The sequence below is a fragment of the Rousettus aegyptiacus genome, unplaced genomic scaffold (assembly GCF_014176215.1).
Source record: "Rousettus aegyptiacus isolate mRouAeg1 unplaced genomic scaffold, mRouAeg1.p scaffold_m13_p_12, whole genome shotgun sequence".
NCBI classification, from domain to species: Eukaryota; Metazoa; Chordata; class Mammalia; order Chiroptera; family Pteropodidae; genus Rousettus; species Rousettus aegyptiacus.
The window spans coordinates 67,638,758-67,650,834 of record NW_023416287.1 but is presented as its reverse complement, the minus strand read 5'-3'; the positions used below and the strand labels follow the sequence as shown (position 1 = coordinate 67,650,834).

Genomic DNA, 12,077 nt, shown 5'->3' with positions numbered 1-12,077 from the left:
AATTCCCTTATGGATGGAGAATGATAAACCCCCATTGCTGTTGTCACTCCAACCCTCCTACCCCAGACTGTCCTGAATATCAGAGGGGTGTGTCCTGCCATCTCACTTCTCAGGAGTCAGGCATCTGACTATCTCCTCCCTATTAAGCAGTCTTCTAAAAAGATGTGCCATAACTCTATAATAAACTTTGCCTTTAATCTCTATCTGGACAGCAGTTTAACATGGTCCTTTCAGGCTTCCCACCTCAAAACTATTAGAGGCTATAACAGAAGGAGGGTGCTAAGATGAGGAGCAGGCCTGGAGATGACAATAGGAAGTGACCACTGTCAAGTTGCCAGAGATGGAGGAAATAGCATGCAAAAGCAGCTAAAAAACTGCACAATTTTACAGGCTAATAAATGCTGTTTACAAATGATAAATCCTAGGTGTTCAGAAGGGCAGGGCTATCCTGAGCAGGGTCTGAGAGACAAGCCATCCCCAGGAGCAAAGAGGCGACATGGACAGGGGTCTCAGGGCCAGGGCTGGCAACTCACAGTGGTGAAGGCAGAAGGTACAATAGGCCTGGAGGCCAAGGCTAAGTCAGGATGAGAGTGTGGCAGTTCTGGGAAAGGAGAGGGTCCCAGCAGGGCAGCTGTGGGGAGCTGTGGGGAACTGTGGTTCCGTAAAGTGAGGCCCCAGGTGGGTGGGATTGGGGTTGGGTCTCCTGAGAGCATGGCTATCCTTCCTCTCCAGTTCCTGGCTTTCCTGCCCCTCTGGCTGCTTGGGTTTATGATCTTGTGCCAAGTTGAGAGTTTCTCCAAAAAATCTTTACCAGGAAACTAAGAGGAAGGAAAAAGACAGGAAGAGTGGGCAAAAATACAGACATGGGCAGGTCTACAGCTAGCAGCCAAATACCCAAGTCTTCTGTCCCCTACCAAGCTCACTAGCAGGCTCTGGACCCCAAGCAAGGGCAGTTCTGGATCGGAGGATACATTGAATATCATGTCTGACTCCGATGGAGTCCTGTCCTGTCTGGGCCCTGGGCATTGGCTCTGAGTGTGCTTTTGCACAGTGTCTGCTCCAAGTTTTGTGGGCACAGGTGCTTCAGATCTGATCCACATGGGGCTGGGCTGTGGCTTTGGGCCTGGGCCTTCCCTGGCTGGAGCCCTGCTCATGTTTAGGACCTGGCATCTGAATCAGTTCAGCCTGGCCATCATTTCTTCACCCAGGTCATGAATTGGAGCTCCCCAGGGCTGATTCAAGCTCCCCCATGCTGGTCAGTGACCCTGCTGCCACCACAGGGCTATGCTCTCCGAGGCTTGTCAGGAAGGGGTCCCCTGGTAGGCAGAGGCACAGCTGTTCCCTAATGAAGAGAGTCATCAGCTGTTCATATGCAGAACCCTGGAGAGGCTCCTTAGAGGTTGAATGAGTGTGAGAGTATGTTTGTGTGTCGGGGACCGAGTGTGTACGAGAGACGAGAGTGTGTATGAGAAAGCTCCTTGGATTGAGCTTCGAGGAGGGGCTGTGTACTATTCCAGCTTGAATCCCTGGCACCGAGGATAGTGCCAGGCACTGAAGGGCAGCTGGAGGAAAGCTGGGGGTGGGCAGAGGAGGACAACAGAATAGAGAAGAGGGGACACCTCTGGGATGCTCAGGACTGGGGTGGGGAGGGGAAAGAAGGGGTCGCCAGGGAGTCCCTTAGTTGCACTTGCTGTAGCTGACACCTGATAGCACTGCCCTGCTCCATTCCTAGTCCTTTTTCCCACCCAAAGGGCCCACCAATTGAATATATGGGTAGGTCTTAGGGCTTTCTTCTGGGATGGGTTGGTAATCAGGACTTAGTGGGCATGCAGATGGGCCCAGGTCTGAGTGAAGGAGATCTGCTATTGGAAGAGCACCCACCTTGGATGGGCAGGCAGGACAGGGGTCTGTGGAGGAAGAGGGGCTGGGAGGATTTCTGCGAAGGCAGAGGTGGAGGCCGGGTTTGCGCTTAAAGCAGTCACCTTTCAGGTACTCTGTAACTTACCCACAGTGACATTTCACAATCCCAGGCTTCCCTTCCACCTTCCTTGAAGGAAAACAAAGCTGAGAATGGAAATTGGTTATGTGTAGAAACCTGGTGGATTGGAAACCCTACAGATAAACCTGGGGCACAGGCTTTGGCACAGGCAGGGAGGGTGCTGGGGACTCCCCAGATTCCTGGCTGGGGGCAAAGGACCCTGACATGGTAAGGAGTGCAAAAGACAACAAAGCGGAGTAATTCAATGATGCTTGACAGAGAATGGAACCCAGCTTCAGCCATTTAGAGCTCTACCAGTAAAGAAGACAGGTCAAGGCCTGTGAGGCAGGTCAGTTTAGAAAGCGGTACGTGGAGGGCTGTGAGGTATAAAGGGATGGAGAAGGAGGAGGTGGAGTTGAGGTCAGCAGATCAAAGTGACAGCAGCAGAGACTAGTGATTTGGGGCTATCACACTCCCTGCTCTGGTGGACTGTCCTTGTTTGTGTTACCTACCCCGCAGGGCATCCTGCAGTCTTCCATAGGGCCTTATGGGTCACAGCTGCAGAGCCTTCTAAAGACTCCACGTGCCCAGAAGCAGCCCCATATCGGCCACATGGGTACAAACCACCTTGGGAGCAAAGCAAAAGGTGTCAGGTGATCATGAAATGAAATCAGTAGTGCCAAGGTGTGTCTGTAGACTTCCAAGAACGTTAATGTAAATCCGAAAGCTAAATGTGTTAATTTTCTGAAGGTTCCAAGGAAAGAGGGTTGAGGCAGAGTGGAAGGGAAGAGTATCATAAAATCATACAGTGGGTGCTCTTGTAGTGGAGACACCCTTCTCTGGGGATGGCGGCCGAGGTGGGACCCAAGGGTGGGAGGGCCGAGTTGCTGCCAGTGTGGTCTGTACTATGACAGCGAAGTGTACCCCGCGGATACAACAGTCGCCTTAGCCAGCCTCTGACCTACCTGGCGAATCAGGGCCACCCTGACAGGCTCCCCCTGCTGGTCCACAGGCTGAAGCCACAGAAGGCTGGGGAGGTGAGGAGAGCTCGGCACCTGGGGGAGAAAGAAAGAATCGAGGGTGATATAAAGCAGAGACCGTGCTCCCTGATCTGCTTGCCGGCCAAGGTGGTTTGAGGGGCTGTTTTATTTTTTTCTGGCCCCCTCGCCAAACCGCCCACGCCGCCCCCTTCCCAACGCATGATGGACGCCCTTAGTGGCCCTGTGTAAGGTTCTGCTGCTGTTCACAGTGTATCATGTGTCTGCATAAACAACCGTGTGTGTATGTGTGTGTGTGCGTTGACGTGCCCGTGTCGTCTGTCTGCCGGCTTCCTCCATCCTATGAGTTCTTTTCAGTTCTCTTATGATTTGACTGCTGTTCTCTCATCAGAGCTTTTAGATTGATGCTGTGGTCTGGTGCTGTATAAATATTTTTCCTTTGAATTTTGTTTTAATTTCTTCCTTGCCCTTCTTCACCCTCCACCCAACTCTCCCTGCCCTCCCACACTCCCCAACCCCACCCACCCTTCCCTGCCTCTTCCTCCCCCCTTGCCCACACTCTTGTCCTCTCTCTCTCTCTACATATATAAATATATATATATAAATCTTTTCTTCTTTTGTCATTCAATCAAATTCCAACAACCCAACCAGGGCCAGTCAAATCCACCACAGTCTCGCGCTGAGCTAGGAATAAAGTTCACGTAATCACATGAGAGTGGAGAAAACAGTCCCCCATCCGTAAGTTCAAATCAACTCAAAGTTCACAGTGTGACATGATGGCGTCATGTAACAAGGCTAAGAATCGGTTGCATGACAATTGCCGTCAAGTTTCGTGGAGGTGCTGTGATTGGAGCGTTTTTTCTTGGATGTTGTATCAGTTGATGATTGGCCAGTCATGATCACACGTGCATTCTCTTGACTTTTGTGCTGCCACGATCTTTTTTGCTGTGCTCATTTTTGTTTCGTTCTTGGTGCTTGCAGTGGTTTTACTTTCTGTTGTTTGGTTTTTCTTGTTCAGCGTTTTTTATGCTTCTTTAGATGTCACATAGAGAAAAAAACAAAACAAAAGCACAAAAAAAAAATAGTAAAAATAAAGATGAATTCCTGAATTATCGAACATGGGATCATTTAACTGTGCAAACCATTATTTTTTTTCTTAAAAATTAAGGAAAACATCTTAAAAATATCTATGCGTGGTTGATTTACTTGCACTTGAAAATATTGTGATTTTATTTTTTTCTAGAAATTTGGGGGCCTTTTTCAATTGACACTTTCCTAGGTCTGGTCTTTTTCCAGTTAGGCCATTTTAAATCTCACTTCAAAAGGAAAAACAAAACAAAACAAACAAAAAAACAAAAATGAAATCTCTACAGTAACAGAATGATAAAAAAAAAATTCTAAACCAAAAAACTAGAGTACAAAGCCAGAGGCCTCTGAGAGAGAGCCTGGTAACATTTATAAGGTTTGTATTGTAGCCACTTACGCTAAATTAAATGCGGGGAGGGGAGGGGGGGGAATGGGGTTTTGGGAGGGTTTTTGGTTGGTTTGGAAAAAACAGTACTGACAAAAGCAAAATGCACCTTTTTGTTTACAACTGAAAAAGGGTCCTTGACAAGTGTTTTTTAATTTTATTATTATTTTATTTGGTGTTGTAATTGTTTAGACTGCTGTGTACGGTTTGCTGTTTGTTGAATCAACAGTGTGAAAAACCTGCCAGCATGGATTGATATACGCATGACGTTGTCCCCTCAACTGGGGGCTTTGCAATTCTAACTTTCTTGATGTAACCAGTCACCCCCCATGTATAAGTGGAAGCTGCTTGCTAGAATGGAGATGAGTCTCATTTGTTAATTCACAATGATTAAGCATTCTCCTCCTGATTCTAGTCAGATCATGATTTTTTTTTCTTAAAAGAAAAAACACCAAAAAGCCACCATTCAAAACAAAATCGAGAACTGGCTAAGTTAATTTAAGTTTGATGATTAAATCCGTTCTAACTTCTTTTAGGCTCTCCCATCCACTCCCTTGAAGTTCTGAATTTCCCCTAAATTCCCTGGCATGTATGAGAAAAATATTGTGTGTGTGTGTGTGTATGTGTGTATCTATGCATATACATACACACATATCCATGTATAGCCACATATGTGCAGGTGAATATGTGAATATATTCTACACATATATCCAGATATATATATATACATAGCCTCGCAAATAGTTACTGACCTTGGGGAAAAAGCGGTTGGCTGGAAACTGGGCAAGGATTCAGCGAAATTCATGTCACGAATCTTTCTTCTTTTCTTCAAGTGGGGGAGGAGTGGGCTGGGCTGCTAGAATTTTGCTGTCTTGTTTGCTAGGCTTCTGTATACATATTGTATCTGGGCCAGATCCCTCAGAGATTAGTTTAATGATGAATTCATGTTCCACAGTCCCAAATTCTTTCCTTAGATCAAGCCACCCCCAATCTAGAACTCTAAAGGAACCCAAATCGAGACCCTTCTCCCAACCACTAAACCTTAGCTACTGACATCACCACTAGATCTCCCAGTGGTTTCTTACTCTGAATAGAAGAGTCAATTTCCTCTTCATGTATCATGATCATGACTAATTTTCATACTGGTCTCTTCCCTCCCTCCCACCATCTCCCAGAGCTCCCACCCTAATCCCCAGGCAGGTTCCTTTTGGTGTTTCAATGCATTTTGTGTTTCCTCTCTTGGCTTAATCAGCCCTGATTTTCTTCATTTTAGGGCAGGATGCTGAACGGGCTACATTAAAAAAACAAACCTCTCTCTCTCTCTATTTATAAATGAGAACTGTTGGATGACACCTTTGACATATCAGCCAATATCAATCAAGCTGAGGACTCCAGACACTCTCTGTGACTGTAACATTTCTTCAAGGAAAGTATAGCATCTATGGAGTTCAGAGGGCTCGTGTTTGGGGGAAAATATATATGACAAAGAAGAAGAAGATGAAGAAAAACGAGGAAAAAAACACACAAAAAAGGCAACTTTTAAAACAAAATAACTTGAGACCAGATGGGGAGGCTGAAGGGCTGGGAACTGGGAAGAGTCGCTGCTTACCGATCCCCGGGGCTTTTCCAGCCCATGGGCGCCTGCGGCAGGCTGGGGCAAGCGGTGTGGCGGGACCTGGTCCCCAGGGGGCGGCTGGGAGGCCGCCACTGAGCATCTCTATCTGTCATTCCTTTAGCTATTTAGGGACCAAAGGACCAAACTTTTTATTGCAGATGTGTAGCTCTATGTCAAATAGAGGGGGAACGGAGGAGAACCTCCTTCCTGCCTCCTGGCTGTTCTTGAAACAGCTTAGAGCGATTCTATGAAAAATGTAATAAAAAATTTAAAAAAAAAAAAACAAAAAAAATCAAAAACACAAAAAAAGAAAACCTTATGCTTAACTGCTTTTAAAACAGCAAGAAAATAGTTCTTTGATACTTTGAGAGGCGCTTTGATTACCCTCATTCAAGTCTATGACACTTTCCTATGGTTTTCTGTATTATATGTCTGGATGGAGCTGTTAAGATGAACAAATTGGTGGATGTTTGGGGAAAGCAACAAAAATATTAAAACTCATTAACTGTGAAGTGTGAGAAAACAGGAGGGGAAAAAAAAGGACTTACAATGCAAGATATTTGTTGTGAAAAGTCTGTAAATGCTTCTAACTCTTCCCCCTCTTAAAATCATAATAGTTGTACAGAATTTTAAAAAGGAGAAGTTTAAAATACCTATATAATAGAAGAAAAATTAGAGGAAAGCAAAAAAAAAAAAAAAAAGGAAAAAAAAAAACCTATAGAAGTTAGCGTTACTGCTAAAATCCCAGATGTTGTAGGACTGTACTTTTGTAGAGTTTAGACTGAGCATCAATCCCTTCTCCCCGCGAGTGCTGTCGGACGACGCCATTGACCCCGAGGGTCAGGCTGGACTTGCCCAGACCTGCGGGCTCCTGGCTGCCCACCTCCGGTGGAGGCCGCGCCATCAGCAGGAAGGCCCACTGTAGCCGCCCTCGCCTCGCTTCGCTCCGGGAGCTGCGCCCTCGCCCGCTCTCCGCAAGCCCTCGACACCTTCCGCTTCACTCGCCTTCCATGCTTGCTCCAGAGACTTTCCGGGCAAGGGAGACCTGGGAACTTTCATCTTAAAACAACTAACAACACACACACACACAAAAACCTTAAACAAGAGAGAGAAAAATAAACAATCTTTGAAGAATTTCTGAAACTGTTTACAAGGAATTTTGAAAAACAGGGATGTTTAAATGATGCCGGCTCTGTTTTTCTGTAAATAAATTTGCATATTTTGTAGGACTTTTAATTGTAATGATAGAGAAAAAAACAAGGAAAACTATTTAATGAAAGCACGATATTTATCTTTGGTAAATGACTTTAGAGCAGTTAAAAAAGACATTGCTTAAAAAACTCAGAATCATAAAAAACACTGAATTATTTAAGAACACATATATTTTAAAGTATAACATATTTATTATAATTTATTTGCATCGTTGGGAAGACTTGCTTTGGCATTCTGCCTTGATGCCCTTCTCTCATTGATGTCCAGATCATCTGGAGGCCAGGGGTCTCTCGGACCTACCATTTTTTTTTTTTTTTCCTTTTCTGTTTCAGAAGAACAACTATCTGGTTCCTCTCAGGCCTCCTGCCTTTCCTTTCTTTCTATTTTGTTGGTTAATTATTATTTAAAATTTTTTCTTTTTCTTCCTCTTGGCTCCTCCTTTTAGGATGTCCTGATGTTGTAAAAAAAAAAAAAAAACAGCTGCAGTTCAGAACAACTGCTCTTTTCACACTCAACTCCCTAAAACTCCTTGTAACCTTCTGTAACTATTGGATGACGCTTTCTCCAGCTTAGCCCTAAATAAAGCACAGTTTAAAAAAAAAAAAAGACTCTTTTTCAGTGGTCTGTGCTTCCTAGAATCAAGCTAGCTGTGTCTCATAGCCCCAAGGCCAGCCATAGAAGTAGCTTTGGTCCTTCTCTCCATGGAATCTGTCTGCGGCCCTCATTTAGAGCCCAAGCAGAGTGCAGTGCTTTCTGGGAAGTGATGGGAGCAATTAAAGGAAGTCTTGTTCCACAATTAGAAAAATTTCTCTTGACTGGTATGTGTCTCTGAAAGTCTCCACTGCAAACCCATTCTTTTGGTTCCTGGGCATAGGTAGCCACAGTGCCCAAGCGCAACAGAAAGTACCCCCTCCACCCTGCTAGGAGGAAACCAAGGCCACCTGACCTGAGTTAGGGTGGGTCAAAATGCTGTGAGGAACTGGGGAAGGAGGCAGTGGAGGCAGAGACCACAATAAAGAACAATGAGGACACAACTCCGAATTTGCCACTGAGCATTTTGCTTTTGGTCTTGCATCTTCCCGCACAGTTTGCCTAGATGGAGGAAACTGAGGATTCTGGATGATGCCTTCAGAGTCAGGATTCTGGTGGGAGCGGGGTGTAGAGAAGAGATCCCTGGGGTGTTGCCCATCTCTCCATCATGAGACAGAGAAAGAGGTATCCAAACCCTGAATGCCAAAGGAGGAAAGTTACAGGATGAGGGCTCTGAATGAGGAAAGGCATGAACCAGGACTTGGAGGAGAGGCGGAGGAGAGGAGTTGGGCAGCTTCTGAGGTGAGAGCCCAGGTGGATGCACGCCAGCCACAAGCCTGCATCAGGCGCCTCTGAGACAGACCTTTTTCTTGATGCTCTCCCATCCGCCCGCCCCTGCCCCCCAGCCTGCAGCCCTGCAGCCTATTCTAGGAATGGGCAGACTCCCATCTTGGGTCTCCATTTCCCTCTGCGTAAGGGATGGGCATTTGAATGGTTTCAGATGCCTGGTCAGGGAGACACAGGTCTTTGTCTGTCTGTCTATGTACCCCTCCTGTGGGAGAGTGGGGAATGGCTTCTACCCTTACCTGTTTTTCTCTGAAGGGGAGTGGTAGAGAGCAGAACTCAGAGCCCTAGCTACAGAACAATACCAGACCCTGGGGAGAAAAGACCTTCACACCTCAGGAATTGGGTGGGATAGGCCTTCCAGCCTGGACTTGAATGTGGTGATGGTTCCCAGATGAGAGCCTCACTGTCCCCTACATGAACCCACACCTCCCTGACCTCCAGGCTGCAAGCCCAGGTGACAGCCTGCTCTGTCCCTTTCTGGGGAGCCCGTGGGTCCCTGGACTTCTCAGAAGAATTTGCCGCAAATTGCTAGAGGTCAGACTGGTGTTATGCTACTGCATGAGGGATGGAAAGGTTTTTTCTAAGGAATTCTTTGGGTTTTCAGCCTCAGACTATTTAAAACTGTGATTTCTGTTGGACATTTGTAACTGAAAACCAGTGAGTCTACCAGAGGATGACAAAATTCAACAACTCTTCCTCCTGTCACTCTCTCAGACCCCAGGGAGCCTCACTGGCCTCCCCAGACAGCTCCTGTTCCTTTGTCCCCACCTCCCACTGTGCGTCCTTCATCTGACACAGCCCTTCCCCCCCTGCACTGTTGGTGGCTCAGGGGCATTGGGGCCCTAGAGCTGCCCCCAGGGACCTGGGCTTCAAAGCAGGCCAGCCAGTTCTGCTCTGTTCAAGGCATAATTGACTGAGAGAAGGGGTGAAAACATAGGGCCTAGATGTGAATATGTCAGTTCTAGAAAGCAAACCCTCTATTTAAAAACCACACGCCAAAGTAACTAATATATGCATAGTACATTTAAGAGAAAACTCAATTTGTTAACCTCCAGAGGAAAGTCACAGATTCTTTGAAAACTTGCTGAAAACTATCGGGTCACTTTGCACATGATTACAAGGAGATTGGGGATCCTGCAGCTCATCCATCACCCCCCGGTTAAGAACCCTTGGTCTACAGCGTTATTGAAGAAAAGACACAATTCTCATTAATTTCTGCTTATGTTCTATGGCTTATAATCTTCTGTTATTATTCTACCTGCAGTGTATAATTCCTTCATAGCTCCCTGATTTTTAAAAGACTTTTTACTATTATAAACCTTTTATCTCAAACTTAATAAAAAGTACAGATACTTACATAAAGAGCTCCCATGTACCCTACCACCTAGTGTCAACGTACATCAGCTCACGAGTTCTATTGAAACACATCCCAGATATCAAGTCATTTTGTTGGTAGATACTCCAGTTCCCCCTCATGCTTTCCCTGCTGCCCTGATGTCTAAAGGCTGGCTCCAGCTTGTCGTGTAGCTGTATCCTTGCTGCAGCCTCATGCAGGGAACCATGACCTCCCAGCCTTAGCCAAGGGTGGGCCCTGGCTCCTAGGGCGAGCCCCAGGCCTCCCTCCAGTTCCCTTCCCCCAGCACTTTCTAAAGCTTTTCTGCTCTTCATCTACCCGCTTTGTACTCCTATCTTCTCTCTCACTTTTCTCTTTTCTTCTCTCTCTCCTCCTCTCTTTTGTGCGTGATGCTGATCTACAAAGAATATGTTTACTGAGCTGTTTCAGTTAATAGCTCCATCTCCTTCTGGGTTTTTATAAAGATCCGACTTGTTTCCTATTCAGAGCTGGATCTCACCCACTCCTGTACACAGAGCACCAGTGCAGTGAGACAAAGACGTCCCCGAGCTTCCCTAACTTATAGGAGTGACCCCAAGTCCTCTATCTTCCACTGCTGCCACTAGACCAGGCAAATCTGCAGCTCCTCCTGGCACCAGGTCTGCAGGGCCAGTGTTTGACTCACACCTGGGTTGAACCCAAATGAACACTCCCCATCGAATAAGAGACATCTGGACAGTGAGCTCAGGGGTGCCGCCCCATCCAAGGTGACAGCATCAGACTTGGTTGTGAATGCCATTTGTCTATCTCCCCACAGGGAATCTGCCCGAAATAAAAATTATTAGCTACCATTGATGTCCCATCTGAGATACAGACTGTTCACCCCTGGCGGTCAGATACTCGGTCAGTGTTGATTCACTGCCTGCCTGAGTGAATGAGTTAAGGAAGGAAGGAAAGAATAAACTGCAGACAACCGAAGGCATGTTCTGAAGAGGTAGGTCTTCTGGAAATGCTTTCTGGAACAAAAGCATAGCCAACAGTCCCTTTCCCATCAGATGAATATTTGCAAGTACAAGTTTTTTATAGCTTCTCTCTACTGCCCCTCTCTCTATTCCTCTAAGCTGTCTCCCCTCTGGTTACTTGCCCTCCTCCCCCACATCAGTCTCTGGTCTTCAACACCCTCAGATGCCCTGAGGCCTGGCTAGGAAGGCCAGTGGAAGGCTGGACAGCCAGCACCAGCGACATGGTCCCCTCGTCACCCTAACTTCTCTTACCTCGTGCTAGCCTAAATAGTCATCTCTTCAGAAAATCTTGAGCATCTCCATTTCTCTTGCACCCTCTGTGGAGGTCCAACCAGGAGCTGCCCAGACCAAGAGGGGAGTGGAGATTAGCGCATCAGAGTGAAGAAGGCATGGGCTTTGATGTTACTCTGGGATGCAAATCCCAGGGCTCTCAAATACCTTCTGTGTTACTTTGGAAAAGTTACTTAGTGTATGGCCATGCTACCCTGAACAAGCCTGATTTCGTCTGATCTCGGAAGCTAAGCAGGGTCAGGCCTGGTTCGTACTTGGATGGGAGACCACCTAGGAAGACCAGGTTCTGTAGGCATAAACAATAAAGAAAAGTTTCTTAGCCTCTCTGAGGCTCAATTTCCTGAGGATGTTAATATACACACAGCCCCCAGCAGTGAGGAATAAATAAGATACAGCCACACACAGCTACATTCCACCCCAAGGATTCTCTGAGCTGTAAATTCCTTTATAGGACAGACACTACAATGAATATTTCAGGCCCTGAATCCCTCCTCGGCTTCCCTCTCAGTTCTATTCCATTGACAATTCACATCTCAACTGAAGTAAGCTTGAATTTTACACCAGACCACTTCAAGCCATTTTCTTTTAAATCTAGTCAGCCGGTGACACTCCCAGAGAATTCCTGTCATGTTGCGGTACACACACCTCTCTCACTGTTCACGGTCTTTTCCAGGAACCCCAATTAGCTAATGCTCCTATGCCCCTTCCTCTCTCTTTGCCTTTTCATATTCCCAAGAGCATCCCCAACACCACCGTGGATGCTATTGTCTGCAGCCATCC

The 12,077-nt window shown here is 46.4% G+C and overlaps 1 protein-coding gene and 1 pseudogene across 50 annotated transcripts in view; both read left to right on the top strand.

The window, feature by feature from the left end:
* The window catches only part of CELF4 (CUGBP Elav-like family member 4), a 289,057-nt gene extending 281,454 nt beyond the window's left edge, over window positions 1-7,603 (top strand). For 41 of the 50 annotated variants that reach the window (XM_036229976.1, XM_016158046.2, XM_016158047.2 and 38 more), the window contains one exon: window positions 5,721-7,603. Coding sequence is in view for 14 of the 50 variants with exons in the window: in XM_036229968.1 (XP_036085861.1) it covers window positions 5,721-5,747 (27 nt within the window). In the remaining 36 variants the exon portion in view is untranslated. The other 9 variants (XM_016158023.2, XM_016158027.2, XM_016158025.2 and 6 more) reach the window with 1 other exon arrangement.
* A 3,870-nt stretch (window positions 7,604-11,473) lies between these two features.
* Window positions 11,474-11,592, top strand: LOC118610348 (annotated as a pseudogene).
* Window positions 11,593-12,077: the final 485 nt, after the last annotated feature.